Source organism: Abramis brama, assembly GCF_963993115.1.
Source record: "Abramis brama genome assembly, chromosome: 25".
NCBI classification, from domain to species: Eukaryota; Metazoa; Chordata; class Actinopteri; order Cypriniformes; family Leuciscidae; genus Abramis; species Abramis brama.
In genome coordinates, this window is record NC_139987.1 from 25,874,542 (window position 1) to 25,890,711 (window position 16,170).

At 36.9% G+C, this 16,170-nt stretch overlaps 2 protein-coding genes across 2 annotated transcripts; both read right to left on the reverse strand.

Moving 5' to 3' along the window:
• Positions 1-465: 465 nt before the first annotated feature.
• ddx55 (DEAD (Asp-Glu-Ala-Asp) box polypeptide 55) lies at positions 466-9,345 on the reverse strand. The gene is made up of 14 exons (XM_084105070.1): positions 9,156-9,345; positions 9,015-9,065; positions 8,839-8,925; positions 8,630-8,721; positions 8,498-8,560; positions 8,262-8,411; positions 6,402-6,591; positions 4,902-4,984; positions 4,257-4,388; positions 4,081-4,173; positions 2,088-2,202; positions 1,645-1,813; positions 1,269-1,561; positions 466-765 (listed from the first exon to the last, which is right to left on the reverse strand). Exons 1-14 carry the CDS (start codon positions 9,261-9,263, stop codon positions 610-612), a joined length of 1,782 nt encoding a protein of 593 aa, XP_083961196.1. The 5' UTR covers positions 9,264-9,345; the 3' UTR covers positions 466-609.
• Positions 9,346-9,777: 432 nt separating this feature from the next.
• Positions 9,778-15,733, reverse strand: tmed2 (transmembrane p24 trafficking protein 2). The gene is made up of 4 exons (XM_084104905.1): positions 15,429-15,733; positions 14,582-14,774; positions 11,777-11,884; positions 9,778-10,745 (listed from the first exon to the last, which is right to left on the reverse strand). The coding sequence occupies exons 1-4, from the start codon at positions 15,606-15,608 to the stop codon at positions 10,621-10,623; spliced, it is 606 nt and encodes a 201-aa protein (XP_083961031.1). The 5' UTR covers positions 15,609-15,733; the 3' UTR covers positions 9,778-10,620.
• Between the last annotated feature and the right edge of the window lie 437 nt (positions 15,734-16,170).

A 16,170-nucleotide genomic window follows, 5' to 3' on the forward strand; every position in this document is an offset into this window, starting at 1 on the left:
TGTGGAAATGTTTAGAGGAAAAAAAGTGTAAAAATATAATAATAATACTTAGTTAAAAATAAATACCAATTAGATTACAAATAAATACAAATTAGATTTAAAAAAAAAAATAATAAAAAAAAGTAAATAAATGATCACATAAATAATGAAGAAGGACTACAAATAATTATAGAAGAACCTAAATAGACCCCTTTGTAAGTTTAAGGATGGGGTTCTTTACACAAGGATGATCATATTTTAGGGGTCCCTGGCATCTAAAAGATGGAAAACCCCTCATTTAAACCTCATTTTACCATATGAAGTGAATTTGAAGATTTGACTTTCATATACTTATTAGGAATTGGAATGGCAGTCATATTTTATTTGCTTTCTTTTACATGTAATTCATACATACAGGCATTATTGTTAATAGGAAAATAATAGATCATATAATTTCCAAAAGAGACCCTGGGCTTGAAAACACTCTTACATTTCCAATATAAATCTTTATTTCATTATTTGAAGTATATGGAAGATAGTACAAAAGCACATTTGTGATGAATGCATCCATGTACTTGTACAGGACAGTCAGAACGATACAGCATATGTACATATTGAAGTCAAACGACATCATTCTCCATCAGGACTGTGTGTTTCTGTTTGTTTGGCATGTGAACAAATGTGCTTGTCAAAGTCCTCTTCACTGATCTTTCCTTTCTTGAGTTTCTTCAGCAGACGCGTGTCACTTAAGAGCTCGTTCAAGTCTTCGTCCTCAGCATCTGATTCCTGTGACCACACAAGTTTAGCAGTGAGACTTTAGAGAGTATCCCATTGACTCCATTAAAGGGATAGTTCACCCAAAAATGATAATTCTGTCAGTAATTACTCTCCCTCATGTTGTTCCAACCCCGTAAGACTTTCGTTCATCTTCAGAACACAAATTAAGATATTTTTGATGAAATCTGAGAGCTGTCTCACTCCTCCATAGGCTTCTAGGTAATCGAGATCTGCCATCCCAGAAAAGTTAGTAAAGACATCGTTAAAATAGTCCAAATGACTACAGTGGCTCAACCTTAAGTTTATCAAGCGACGAGAACAAACAAAAATAACGACTCTGAAGATGAACGAAAGACTGACGGGGTTGGAACAACATGAGGGAGAGTAATTACTGACAGAAATTTCATTTTTGGGTGAACTAACCCTTTAAGAGCAGTTTAACCAGATTTCTATTTTTTATATACATACTCGTCAAATTTGGATTCAGAAAGAGAAAAATAAGAACAACATACGTCATCCAGTTTTCTTTTGGCTGTCTTCTTTTTCTTCCTATCCTTCTTGATCTTCTGCTTGGACCAGGATTTGTTCTTGATGAAGTTCTTCCTCAATGGCTTCTCTTTCTCTTTCTCTTTCTGCTCCGCCAGTCTTTTCTGTCTCAGTTTCTCCCTGTTTTTATCTTTGAACCGGATGGCGTCGGTGTCGATGGTCACCGGTTTGAAGTTGGGGAAGGTCTTTCCTTTCAGTTCAGGCATTTTGGGCAAACGGAGGAGAGCAAAGCCTTGGGCCAGAGCAGCAAAATCCAGGTCTGTACGAGATAAACATAATTTTTAATCAGGTGAATTATCTTGATTATGCCTCTTATGAAATGTGTGACACAAAGTCACTCACCTTTAATGCGAAATATCAAACTACACTCATGTTTGGCGTACGCCTGCACACACGACACAAAGGCTTTCATGCCCTTCTCAAACATCGCTCTGTCACGTAAAGCCAACAGCTTCACTTTAGGCAGAACATCAACCACGTCTTTCACTGGAGGAAACAACTGAAGGGGACACTGTGGGGAAAAAACACTATTTTATAAACTTAAACTCCATAATATAGAATAACAATAATAGAATGTGCACTAATATCTGAACACCAAGGTTATGGGTTCAATTCCCAGGGAATGCATGAGCTGAGAAGATGCACATCAATGCAAGTTGCTCTAGATAAAAGCTTCAGCCAAATGCAATTTTCAGTGTTTAAAGTCTTATTTTTTTGCCCTATTTCTAAGTGCCGTGATTCTCACTGATAGTTTGTATGTGAGATGAAGTTTCTCTCTGACTTACCTTTTGATTAATGGACAGGAAATGTACATACGACTCTTCCATCGGCAGAAGAAAGACGAGAGCGCTGCCTTGGTTTCCGATACGTGCAGTTCTTCCACACCGATGCACAAAGGAACTAATGGAAATATGATGACAAAAATTACCAGTGCATGCACAAAACATTCAAATAGTAGTCACATTTAAAACAGTATTCTTTTATAAATACTATTAATTCATATTTTGAATTAACTTTTATTTTCAGTTTTCCTTTTAATTTTATTTTAAGAATTGCTCATTTTGTTTGATACAGAGCCCCTAAAGGGACGCGGTAAATTATATTTCAAAACTTTGCATTCGCTCGCAAAGAACTCAAAAGTTATATTTATACTGTCCACTTTTTATCCACTTTCAACCACTTCTGTCCTGATTTCTTCAAGGGTAGGGTCTATGGGCGAGTAAATGTATGGCTGACAAAGTTTAAATCCCGTCTAACTAGCGTACTTCCCATAATGTTCACTCATGAGGTCAGTAGACGGAGAGTAGATGGTCTTTAGTGGCTGTTTGAACACATTTGACCTCATGAGCGTCTACACTAGGAAAGCAATCCAGTCTAATGTGTTTTCAACTGCCTCTGGAAGTGGTCGAAAGTGGACAAGCTCAAAATGTTTTAGACCCTGTTTACACCTGTATTTACTTTAGTGTCGTCCACTACCAAAACATATCTTAAAGGGGTGGTTGATTATGATTTCACTTTTCTAACTTTAGTTAGTGTGTAATGTTGCTGTTTGAGCATAAACAACATCTGCAAAGTTACAACGCTTAAAGTTCAAAGCAAAGGGAGATATTTGCTTTTATACCATGGTCTGGGTGAATACTCGATTCTGATTGGCTGCAGGGTGTCCATTAAAAAGTGATAATGTACACCTAGGAAAGGCGTCCCGTCAATTTGCCTGATGACAGTTCTAAATGATTGCGCTGGCTCAAACTCACTGATCAACTGCTGCGGTCGGGTCGCTGTGGCCACGTTGCTTAGCAACGCCTGTATACGGGAGATATTAAATAGTGCGCTCGACTTAATAAATAAAAACCCTCACGATTTTTACTCTAAAACACATTAAAGTATTATTAATTGATTAAATATTTCTTTCTTTCGTAAGTGACCATGGTATAAGCGGGTTAATGCCCTTCGAGGTGTCCATTGTCAGGTATTAATGGACTTCGGCGGAGGCAACCTCCGCTGCGCGTCGGACGGTTCACGCCTCGCCGTCGTCCATTAAAACCTGATAATGGACACCTCGTCGGGCATTAACCCTTACTTAAAGAAATCGCTTTTTAAGGACTACAACAAACGGCTGGTAGAGACTACACCACATTCCTCCCGGGTTAGTGACATCACCAACCCTAGAATTTACATAAACCCCGCCTCCTGAACACGATTTATAGATTATCAAGACAGAATATGCTAATTAGTGACTAGAAGATAACTACACATCAGCTTCATAAATTCATCAACTAACCATTCAGAAATGTCCTGTTGCTTCTACATGTTGTCACTTCTTCTTGAGTCTCTCCATCATTGTCTGAATCCCGTTTGAACATAAAAGGCTAAAAGTTTTGAAATTTTCAGTGCATGTCTGTGTGAGTGAAAGCTGTTGAATCTCCGCCCCCTGTGCCGGGAGCAGCAGCTCATTTGCATTTAAAGGGACAGGCACAAAAACTGTGCGTTTTTGCTCACACTCAAAAAGTGACAATTTTAACATGCTATATAAAAATATCTGTGGGGTATTTTGAGCTAAAACTTCACATACACACTCTGGGGACATCAGAGACTTATTTTACATCTTGTGAAAAGGGCATTATACCAGGTGTAAACAGTGCCTTAGATGCTGTAACGCCACTAACCTCACGTCAGCTGACTTTATGAGCACTAATCAAAGCATGAAATAAATTATGTAATAAACGATTCCAAGTACACACTTTTGAGCTCAAGTATGTTCATGCATGTCCTGGTTACCTCGCACTGCTTGGTGGATCATACTGAATCACCCAGTTCATTTCCGGTATGTCGATGCCTCTCGCCATGACGTCTGTGCACACGAGAATCCCACTGCATACAAGCATAATGCACTTATTCTTCCTCTATAACTTCCTCTCGGTGAATATGTAGAAAGACATGATGCAGTCCATTACCTCTTCAGCGCGCGGAAATCTGCAAAGATCTTGTTTCGTTTATGTTTCATCTTCCCGTGGATGCAGTGGATGCTGACGTTCTTGATCAAGACTTCCAGGGCTTTACCGAAATACTCCACACAGGCGCAGGTGCTGTGGGTACAAAGGAGAAGGATATAACGTTAGGATGGTTGGACAATATTATTCAGATTTACTCTACCGCCAAAAGTTAGGAATAATTAAGATTTTTTTAAATGTTTTTGAAAGAAGTCTCCTCTGCTCACCAATGCTGAATTTATTGTTTGACCAGTAAATATACAGTCATTTTACAGTAAATTTTATAACTTTATTATTTTAAAATTTATTCCTGTGATGGAAATCTGAATTTCAAGTTAAAAAGTTTTTTTTTTTTTCCAGCAAGAACACATTAAAATCAATCAAAACAGTAACAGTAAAGACATTTATAATGTTACAAAAGATTTTCATTTCAAATCAATGCTGTCCTTTTAAACTTTCTATTCATCAAAAAAAATCTCATTTAAAAACAGAAATAGAAAACTCTCTATTTGAAAGCCTTGGTGAGCAGAAGAGAAAAAAACATGAAAAGAAATCTTAATTATGCCAAAATTTTTATTAGTAATATGTGGCAAAATCAGTCAAACAAACCTGAAGAACACAAGCTGCTTCTCATGTTTGTGCTGCCTGAGAAACGCCACCAGAGTGTTGAACTTCTCTTCTGCTCGACACATCTACATGTTCAGATAAACAACAGAAAAATTGAAAATTAGTGCAAACAAGCTTATATACCCAAGTCACATTGTTCATAATGAGACAAAGAACTTGTATTATTAAAGGGATACTTCACCGATTAGCATTAAGCTTTGTATCAGTAGAAACCCGGTAGTATTTTCGAGTGACCGTGCTTCCCTCCCTCATGTCCCCCTGAGACGAGAGATTTCTGTATTGTGTGTCTGGAAGAAAACCTCTGATGACGCAAAAATCATCATTTGTCGTCATCAGAGGCTTTTCTGTCCAGAGGCGAGAGACTCCAGCCAGTAGGAGGAGCTCGTCCCGCATGTCTTCAACCCGCCCATAGGGGGATCTCACGATAAAACGCCGTCTTTTCAGTTTCGAGTCGACTAGTAGCCTAGCCATAGACAGTATATAAACTGGACACAGCGACCCCATTGGATTCAACGGAGGAAAGTAAAGTCAATTAGAAGCACTAACTTCCTGATGGCTGAGCGTACTGCACAGACTCAAACTGAGCTTGACGACGGAGATGTGACGTGAGCAACCCGTCTGTCTTCTAGTAGCTGTGCCGAGAGAAATCTGAATCATTCCCTTCCGAAACTTGCAGAGACGGAGAGTGTGAGTAGGAGCTGTCCATGAGCTAGGAGCAGGAGGAACTTTTGCTATGTATTCTGATTAATTACTTTGCCATTTTGCCTCCACGTCCCCCCGATTGCGCGCGAGCTTCTCCTCCCGTCCATACGGTAATCTCTCTACTGTGCAATAGAGAGTCGCGTGGGTATGACGCAATCATTAGCCTATTTTTACAAAAACTGCTTCTACGGGGCCATAACGTAAGATACAAGGTAATGGAGCCTTTTATACATTTTCGTGTTTCTTTAGAAATAAATAATGGACAAATGGAGTCTTTAAACGCCTCAGATGTAAAGTTATTCGCTGTCAAAGTGACGCCAAAATGAATGGGAGTCAATGGGATGCTAACAGCAGGTGATGGTCTGCTAGCCAATGGCGGCGCCCAGGGAAACTTCAACATAATATGAAATGCTGCCCCCTTGAGCCTAGCTGAATCATTTCTCCCGATACTGCCCTCTGTAACCGGTAGGCGTGGCTTGGGAGTGGCCTCGTAGGGCAGCGAAGCAAGTGCATTCTGGGAGTTGTTGTCTTTCATCCACATGAGCCAAAAATACATTTTCTGTCTTTTCTCAGTCTAGAAGGCACCAACTTCTAAAATAATTTCACATTTCTACTACATAAATGACCCAATTTAAATACACATTCATCTTTCCAGCGGTGAAATATCCCTTAAAGTCAATCAATACTGATTTCATGTCATAATTAACTGAAACGCCCCATGAACAGGCATGAATGTGTGAACCAGTCCCTGCTTGTTCCAGAAGGTTCCCGATGACTCACTGTGTAATAATTGCTGAGTCTGGCTGGTGTTTTCTGAACGTTGGAAGCTGCCACTCCTTTCTCCTTGACTGTGATCCGCACAGGGTTGCGCAGACCTGCCCTCACCAACTTCTCCAGCTCCTGCGTCTGCGTGGCGGAGAACAGACCCGTGCGTCGCTGCTTGGGTAAATACCCCAGAATAGTGTTTAAACTGCAGAGGCAAAGAAAAAACTGCATTAGTTAATAGACTTTCATTGTTCCTTAAAGGGGTGGTTGATTATGATTTCACTTTTCTAACTTTAGTTAGTGTGTAATGTTGCTGTTTGAGCATAAACAACATCTGCAAAGTTACGACGCTCAAAGTTCAAAGCAAAGGGAGATATTTGCTTTTACAGAAATCGCTTTTTAAGGACTACAACAAACGGCTGGTAGAGACTACACCACATTCCTCCAGGGTTAGTGACATCACCAACCCTAAAATTTACATAAACCCCGCCCCCGGAACATGATTTATAGATTATCATGACAGAATATGCTAATTAATGACTAGAAGATAACTACACATCAGCTACATAAACTCATCAACTAACCATTCAGAAATGTGCTGTTGCTTCTACATGTTGTCACTTCTTCTTGAGTCTCTCCATCATTGTCTGACTCCGGTTTGAACATAAAAGGCTAAAAGTTTTTGAAATTTTGCGTCTGTGTGAGGTAAAATGACACGAGCTGTTGAAGCTCCGCCCCCTGTGCCGGGAGCAGCAGCTCATTTGCATTTGAAGGAACAGACACAAAACGGTGCGTTTTTGCTCGCTCTCAAAAAGTGACAATTTTAACATGCTATATAAAAATATCTGTGGGGTGTTTTGAGCTAAAACTTCACATACACACTCTGGGGACATCAGAGACTTATTTTACATCTTGTGAAAAGGGTATTATACCACCCCTTTAAATAACATCAGAATATGCAAATTAGGCATCATCTTTTTAAAGGGACAGTCCACCCAAATATGAAATCTATGTCATCACTTACACTCCCTCATGTCGTTCAAAACCTCATGAACACAAAGGAAGATATTTTGAAGAATGTTGGTAATCAAACAGTTTTGGTTCCCATTGACTTCCATTGTCCACAGAAGAAAAAAAGTCATAGAAGTTTGGAATGACATGAGGGTGAGTAAACGATAACAGAATTTTCACTTTAAAGGGATATTTCACCGCTGGAAAGATGAATGTGTATTTAAATTGGGTCATTTATGTAGTAGAAATGTGAAATTATTTTAGAAGTTGGTGCCTTCTAGACTGAGAAAAGCCAGAAAATGTATTTTTGGCTCATGTGGATGAAAGACAACAACTCCCAGAATGCACTTGCTTCGCTGCCCTACGAGGACACTCCCAAGCCACGCCTACCGGTTACAGAGGGCAGTATCGGGAGAAATGATACAGCTAGGCTACTAGTCGACTCGAAACTGAAAAGACGGTGTTTTATCGTGAGATCCCCCTATGGGCGGGTTGAAGACATGCGGGACGAGCTCCTCTTACTGGCTGGAGTCTCTCGCCTCTGGACAAAAGAGCCTCTGATGACGATAAATGACGATTTTTGCGTCATCGGAGGTTTTTTTCCAGACACACAATACAGAAATCTCTCGTCTCAGGGTGACATGAGGGAGGGAAGCGCGGTCACTCGAAAATACTACCGGGTTTCTACTGGTACAAAGCTTAATGCTAATCGGTGAAGTATCCCTTTAAGTGAACTATTAATTTAAATACACCCAATGCATATTACAACAAAAGTGATGCAAATTAAAATTAAATGCGTATGAATTGTATTGCCTATTATTTTGGATTTTTTTTTTCTTCTGACTGATGATAGAAGAACATTACCTGGCTTCAAAACCCATGTCCAGCAATCTGTCAGCCTCATCCAGGACTAGAACATCCAGAGACTTCACAGCGGTGGCCAAATCAAGTCCATCAGCCTTCCTCCTAAACATGTCCTCTAATCGGCCAGGGGTCGCAATTATGATATTGGCTCTACAAAGTGCACAGGACATTGTATTTGCTTATATTATTCCGGATTTAGTTTTAGATGGTAGAAAATAGCAGTCTAAAATACTCACCCCTGAGTCTTTAACTTCTCTACATCCTCGATAGGGTTGCTTCCACCAATCAAGAGGATCTGGCTAAAAACAGACACACATGTTGTCAGATTTAGTACAGTACAGTAGATACCGTAGATGCTTTAAACTCACCTAAACTGAGGAAATCCCTGCAGAAAGCGGCCCATCACCTCACTGATCTGCAGTGCCAGCTCACGGGTGGGAGTTACGATCAACGCACCAACCTGAACACACAAGTACAATAGAAATGAACATGAACTACACCGACTTCTTTCAGCAAACATGTGAAGAACAAGGAGAAAGCATAAACTATATGTTAAAATTATCAACTTAATGCACACCTGCATCTTTTTTAACTTCTCTTCTCGCTTTAGGAGAATTTCTAATGCAGGAATCACAAATGCCAGAGTCTTCCCACTGCCAGTCACCTGAAATTACATTGATTATGAAACATATCTGAGACATATCCTCAGACAGATGTCATATTATAATAGAAAATACATATTTAAACACTCACCGCTTCAGCAGCAACATCTTTATTACTCATAAAAAGAGGGATGCAGGCAGCCTGAAGTTGAGAAAAAACTGAACTGTAAATAATCTGATGAGAAACATGCGAGTACAGATAGAGTACTAATCAAATGAATAACGTTGTTACCTGAACAGGAGTCATATGTGTAAATTTCAGCTCTGTAAGAGTCTGTAATATGCTTTCATGTAATTTCACGGGTAAACACTCCCATTTTCCGTCGTTAATGTTTTCCATAGTTTAAGAGTTTAGATGAGTCTGGTCCATGAAAGTAAACACATGAGGAGAAGATGTGTGCTACACGCAATATGCTCCGTGTGGGAAACATGAGGCTGTTACAAACGTTCCGCATCGCCTCTGTAGGACACCAGTCTTCCTCCGGGGAATGATGTTCCTCTTATTTGCCTTTATATAATAAGCATAATCGTTTAAATAAATGTATTTTTTGGGGGTAAATGACCTAAAATTTCAAAGTTTAGGTCACTGAATATACGATTGGTCCGTACTCATCAGCAGCGCTTAGAAAGATAACATGTACCACGTGACAACACCATGGTCTGTGACAATAACTTATGAATAAAAAATAAATAAAAATAAAAATAGCAGCGATATTTTTGGAAGAGCAGCATTTAATGTTATAACATATAAATAAAAATAACGCATGAAATGGCAAGTGTACAGATTAGAGTCTGAGTTTGAGGCATGGGTCACGTGGAACAAAAACATGGCATATGATTAAAAAAAGGAGACATTTTAAGAACATGTTTCAGGTTTATTAAATCAAATTCATATTTGACATACATATTCATTGAACTTCAGAAGTTTACAGTTTTATCATCAGTTTCCCAGTAGTCTTAGCCAAATAATCTTGCATTTTATTTATAAGAGTTGGTTTAGACAACAAAAACAGTACAAAACTACATAAAGTACTCCCCATATGAAGAAACTGAAGATAGAGAGAGAGCAGAAAAAGAAACTGGGCCTACCCTGCCTAAACATTTAAAAACACACCAGAAAGTCATTTTTACCACTTTACCAGCATCAGCTTTAAATATGTGCCATGGAGGTTGTTGGCATAACTAAATATGATAATGAGCAGTGAATGTGGCATGAAATGTGTTTGTCGGGACAGTTCCTGACATTTGTCTTGATTCACGTCAGTGACTACTGACTTCCCATTTCACAACAATGGCTTTGTTATAGCGTAATTATTAATCATGCTATTTCATACAATCCTAAAGCATGTTCTTTCATTGGGGGAACGCCATAACATCACCTTTACTTCATTCTTGTAGTAATGTGCAGTTGTAACAGTACTGGAGAAAAAACACCAAGCAAAATAAAAATAAAAAGATGCCTGTTCCAAATAAAATTACACAAGTTGGGCTAAAACAAAATCAAATAATTAACAATTCTTAACCGAACTTGCACCCTTTACCAAAACAAACAATGGAGAGATCTACAACTGGGGCAAATAAAAACAAAATGACTGATGGACTAGCGAACAACCAAGTTCTTCTGATCTCTGTTGAATTGGACGTCCAATTCGAGAAACTGGTAAATCACGGACTCAGTGTGTTTATGTTGAGGGTTTTTATACGACTCTCCGCACTTCAAAGAATCTCTTCAGGTAGTAAATCTGTCCGAGGGTCATGGCCACCAGCACCAGGGCCTCGAAGAAGGACCAGAGCACCACCCGGCTGTTCGTGTTGTCATTGACTGGAGGACACAGACAAAAATACACAGTCAGAGGCAAGCTTAACATTTCAAGGTGAAAAGGTCAAATTAAATAATTCAAAGGCCAATTAAAGATGCTTAATTTGGCTGGGTTCATGTCAGGGCAATGTAAAAAATTATAATTCAAAGCCCGTTTTAACATGCATATTTCTGCTACTTTCATTTTTCAAAATTTAAATAATAATAATAATAATGATTTAAAGGACATTTAAACATGCATATTTTTTTTCTGGAGTCACAAAAAAATCTTTCAAAGGTCATTTAAACATGCATATTTTTGCTACTTTCATACTTCAAAATGTAATAATAATATTAATTTAAATCAATGCCATATAAACATGCATATTTCTTCTGATTTCATAGTTCAAAATATAAATAATAAAGGCCATTTAAACATGCATTTTTTGGGGGTAAAAAAAAATTCAAAGGCCATTTAAACATGCATATTTCTGCTACTTTCATATTTCAAAATGTAATAATATTAATAATAATAATTTAAAGCCCATTTAAACATGCATATTTCTGCTGTTTTCATATTTCAAAATGTAAAAATAATATTAATAATAATTTAAAGGCCATTTAAACATGCATATTTCTGCTGTTTTCATATTTGAAAATGGAAAAATAATAATAATAATTTAAAGCCCATTTAAACATGCATATTTCTGCTGTTTTCATATTTGAAAATGGAATAATAATATTAATAATAATTTAAAGGCCATTTAAACATGCATATTTCTGCTGTTTTCATATTTGAAAATGGAATAATAATATTAATAATAATTTAAAGGCCATTTAAACATGCATATTTCAAAAGATGATAATAATAATAATAATAATAATAATAATAGAACAGCCATTTAAACTTCCGGGATGATGATAGAATGATCTTTTGACCTGACTTTCAAAAAACATTCCATTCCATCGTTTAAAACAGACGGACAAACAATTCTCCTAATTATGTTAATATGTAACACACACACACACACACACGATCAGTGAGGATGTCTTACTTGCACGGTGTATTCTCTCTCGGACCTCCATGTATTCCTGCTCGTGTTTGACCGCTGTCATGGCAACCGCCAGCTCGTTGATCATCTCCTCCAGCTTATTCTGGTGAGCTGGAAATAAATGAATAGGATTTTACTCACGGTGATTGTATCAACACAAACAAATTGCGGCGTATGCATCGTGCAACACAATACAGCACACCCAATTTATACACACAGCAATATTCAAGTTTGTAATCACATAACCTCATATTACTCATGCAAGAGTCGACAAGGTCATAAACAGTTTTAGTTTTTGGTGCATTAATAAAAAACACACTCCTCATATATACAGCATTAAACCAGAACGGCCTACAATTAATAATTCAAATCAGGCAATGGGAACTTCAAATAAACCTCTTCTCTGATAAAACACTCATGTTATATCTTCAACACAAAAGCCACAGCTCACTCTTCGCTGTTATACAGCATCTTTAAGTCAGTAAATGTTCAGATCATTGCTCACACGTCTTTATATTCACAGGTGCAAGTGTTAGATTGAAGTTTAAAGCTCAACCGATGTTAAAACAATCTATTATACAGTCTATTCCTACCATCCCAGCTGTCACCACCTCCTGGAGAGGGAACAAAGTCATGTTAGAGGTAAAAAAAAAAATATATATATATATTATATATATATACAGTGCAATGCATAAGTTAATACACCCATGCTAAAGTTGACTAAAAAGAGGAATAAAAAATCATCTTTTGGAAATTGAACTTAATGCCTTAATTTAAAAAATTAGGAAAAACCCAACCTTTAAGGACACCAATTTTCTTTGTGAATGAATAATGTATCGTAAATAAATAAATGTCCTTCCTTAAAATACAGGGTGCATAAGTGAGTACACCCCTATGTTAAATTCCCATAGAGGCAGGCAGATTTTTATTTTTAAGTTTTTTTTTTTGGATTAATTTTTAGGATACTATGCATCCTGATAAAGTTCCCTTGGCCTTTGGAATTAAAATAGCCCCACATCATCACATAGCCTTCACCATACCTAGAGATTGGCATGGGGTACTTTCCATAAGATCATCTCTCAATGCAAATCAAACTAGCTTTTAGGCTAACTGAAATAAAACCATGCCAATCTCTAGGTATGGTGAAGGCTATGTGATGATGTGCGGCTATTTTAATTCCAAAGGCCAAGGGAACTTTATCAGGATGCATAGTATCCTAAAAATTAATATAAAAAAAATACTTAAAAATAAAAATCTGCCTGCCTCTATGGGAATTTAACATAGGGGTGTACTCACTTACGCACCATGTATTTTAAGGAAGAACATTTATTTATTTACGATAGATTATTCATTCACAAAGAAAATTGGTGTCCTAAAAGGTTGGATTTTTCCTAATTTTTTAAATTAAGGCATTAAGTTCAATTTCCAAAATATGATTTTTTATTCCTCTTTTTAGTCAACTTTAGCATGGGTGTATTAACTTATGCAATGCACTGTATATATATATATATATATATATATATATATATATATATATATATTTTTTTTTTTTAACAGTGCTGTAGATTTTCTTCTTTATTATTAAACAATTGTTGTTTTAAAATATTTTTGATAACACTTTAAATAAATACATTAGTTAGTATGAATAACAATGAAAACTACTTCTAAAACATTATATTAGTTAATTTGAACACATTTTCTAATACATAACTAAAATCAAAAGTTGTATCTGTTGCTAGGGTCGCAAAGGGGCGGAACATTTCCGGAAACTTTCCATGGGATGTTAAGCTGGAGAATTTTTTGGAAATATTCTTAGTTGGAAACTTAACGGGAATTAATTGGACATTTGAGGTAATGTATACAAACTCTCTCACATATAAATATATAAATATCAACATTTTGTTTGGTGATTTATTTGTGAAAATTGTTCTTTTATTGAACAACAGAAAAGCATGAATGTTGAATGAAACAAACATATTCCCTATGATCTCCTCCTATAATTGTATTAACCAACAAAGATTAATAAACACTGGAACAAATGTTTTGGTCATTATTAGCGAATGCATTAACTAAACATTAATGGGACCTCATTGTAAAGTGTTACCATTATTTTTTATGTCAAATAATTACAATTAAATATTTTTCTAACATACAGTAGTGGCCAAGAGTGATGTGAAGAGGAGATATCGTTTTTTAATTACGATACAAGTTCAATTAAACAATCCAAGTATTTTATATATTTTTTTAATATTTTAAATATGAGAGAAGAACGAAACAATAAACCTGGTTAAGGTATTTTTCTGACAAAATTATTTGGCAAAAGAGGCAAAGTAGGTTTTATTTACTGTGGAGCAAAGAAAAACATACATTGCATACATTGACTGGAACATAATCAGTTATTAATATTTTGTTGGTTCATAATTCTTTGTATGACAGCCTGGCTAAAAATTATGTCGGCACAATTTGTCATGTTTCATTGCGTTATCATAAATAAAACAATCGACTTTAACTACGCAATACACAATATCCTTACAAAATATATATTTGTTTAAATAATATTATAAAATGTGAAAATGTTAATCACTTTTGGCCACTACTGAATGAAATTTTATCATTTTAAGCCAATTCAATATTTTAGAACTACACAGAAAATGTTATATACATTACAGAAATGATCATTTCCACGATTTTTCCCCGTTCCCTGAAAGCTCCCCCGATATTCCTAGGTTTTCCGTGACCGTGGAAACCCTGCCATATGTTGCAAAAGACAAACTTCCCAGAAAAGCCCGTGTCAGTTTCTCCGCTCACCCTCTGTCTCCATGTCCTGTCCTTTGGGCGCCTCGCCGATGTCGATGGTGAACATCACAATCTTAGGGGTCATGGTGGACATCTTGTTGCTGAAGCAGAACTTGTAGGTGCCGTCCATATGGGCGGCTACAGAATACTTCCCACTGGACTCGCGGTCTCCTTTATAGATCTGCTTCCCGTCCGGACCGGTTATCTGTTAAACATCAGAGATGTGTTGAGCATTCAAGAAGCACAGTCACTGTCATTACATCAGCTTCTGCATAAAAAAAAATTAGGGATGCAAGTTACCGATATGAAAATTATGGACAATACCGATAATTCTTTACATTTGAAAGCCGATAACCGATATATTATCCAATCATATTTCAAGCCATTCAAAACCATCATGTTGCATCTGAAGTGTCTCAGCTGATGGTAATAAAACAATATTTAATGGCTTTGATATATCTACCAAATTTTCTTATTGGACTGATAACGATAACATTAAAAATTAACATATATCGGCCGATATATATCGTGTATCACTAAAAAGAAATTACAGTGCTATGGTATTTATATAGTACTCAGAGAATATCTAACAAACTACCATGACACCAGAACCAAAACACTACGGTAATACCAAAATATTTCTTTTACTAAAAACAAAACCAGGTTACTTTCACTTCGACTTGTCTAGAAAATACATTATCCAGTATCTAAGCACTAATAATCACTCTCAACCAGCAATTAACTTCCGGCTTCATCCACCATCTGGTGTGAGCAGACACTGACCTATAGAGGCTGTTTATGGTCGAACATATCTTTGTAATGACATTTAATGATATTATAAGTGTATTTTAATGCCCACCTCCACGTCGATGTCCAGAAATCCTCCCTCGGCGACCTCAAACATCAGGCCCATCTTCGTGCCCGAGTTCACGCGCTCATAGAAACACTCCTCCGCGTGCGCGTCTATGCTCACAAAATAGCCGCTCGCCGTGTAAGAAAGCGCGCAGAGGAGCACGACAAGTTCCGAGAACGTAAACATGTTTGGTGCGGTGTATTAATGGAGGATAAAACCCATAAAAGAGACTTTACGCCGCACGGGAACGATAAAGGCGGAGACTGACAAGCGCTAGCTGCGCTACTGATGATGCCACGTCAAGCTTTAGACGGGCCGTCCGATGGGACAAAATGGTTTAGACACCGGACGCAGTTCGCGTTTGGAAAAAAGAGAAACAGGAACAGGAGCATTGTCCATTCTTTTATAATTGTATTAATACAATATTGACTATAAATAATCACTATAATGCAACTCAGAGAATATTTTTTTTAATTATAATAATTAAGTTATTAATTATTCTCTATATTAATTATCTTATTAATTATTCTCTAGCTAGCTCCCAAGCTTATGCCTGTACGTGCAATACTCCCATTGTTTAGTGCAATATCTTCTAAACTCAGGTGATATTTATATTTATTCATACTATTCAAAATACTGTAAATATGTTCATAATCTGTACATTTTTATTCTGACTAAACCCAACTGTGACCTTATACTTTTTTTCTCCATATTTTTATATTTATATTCCTAGAATTTGTATCACTAT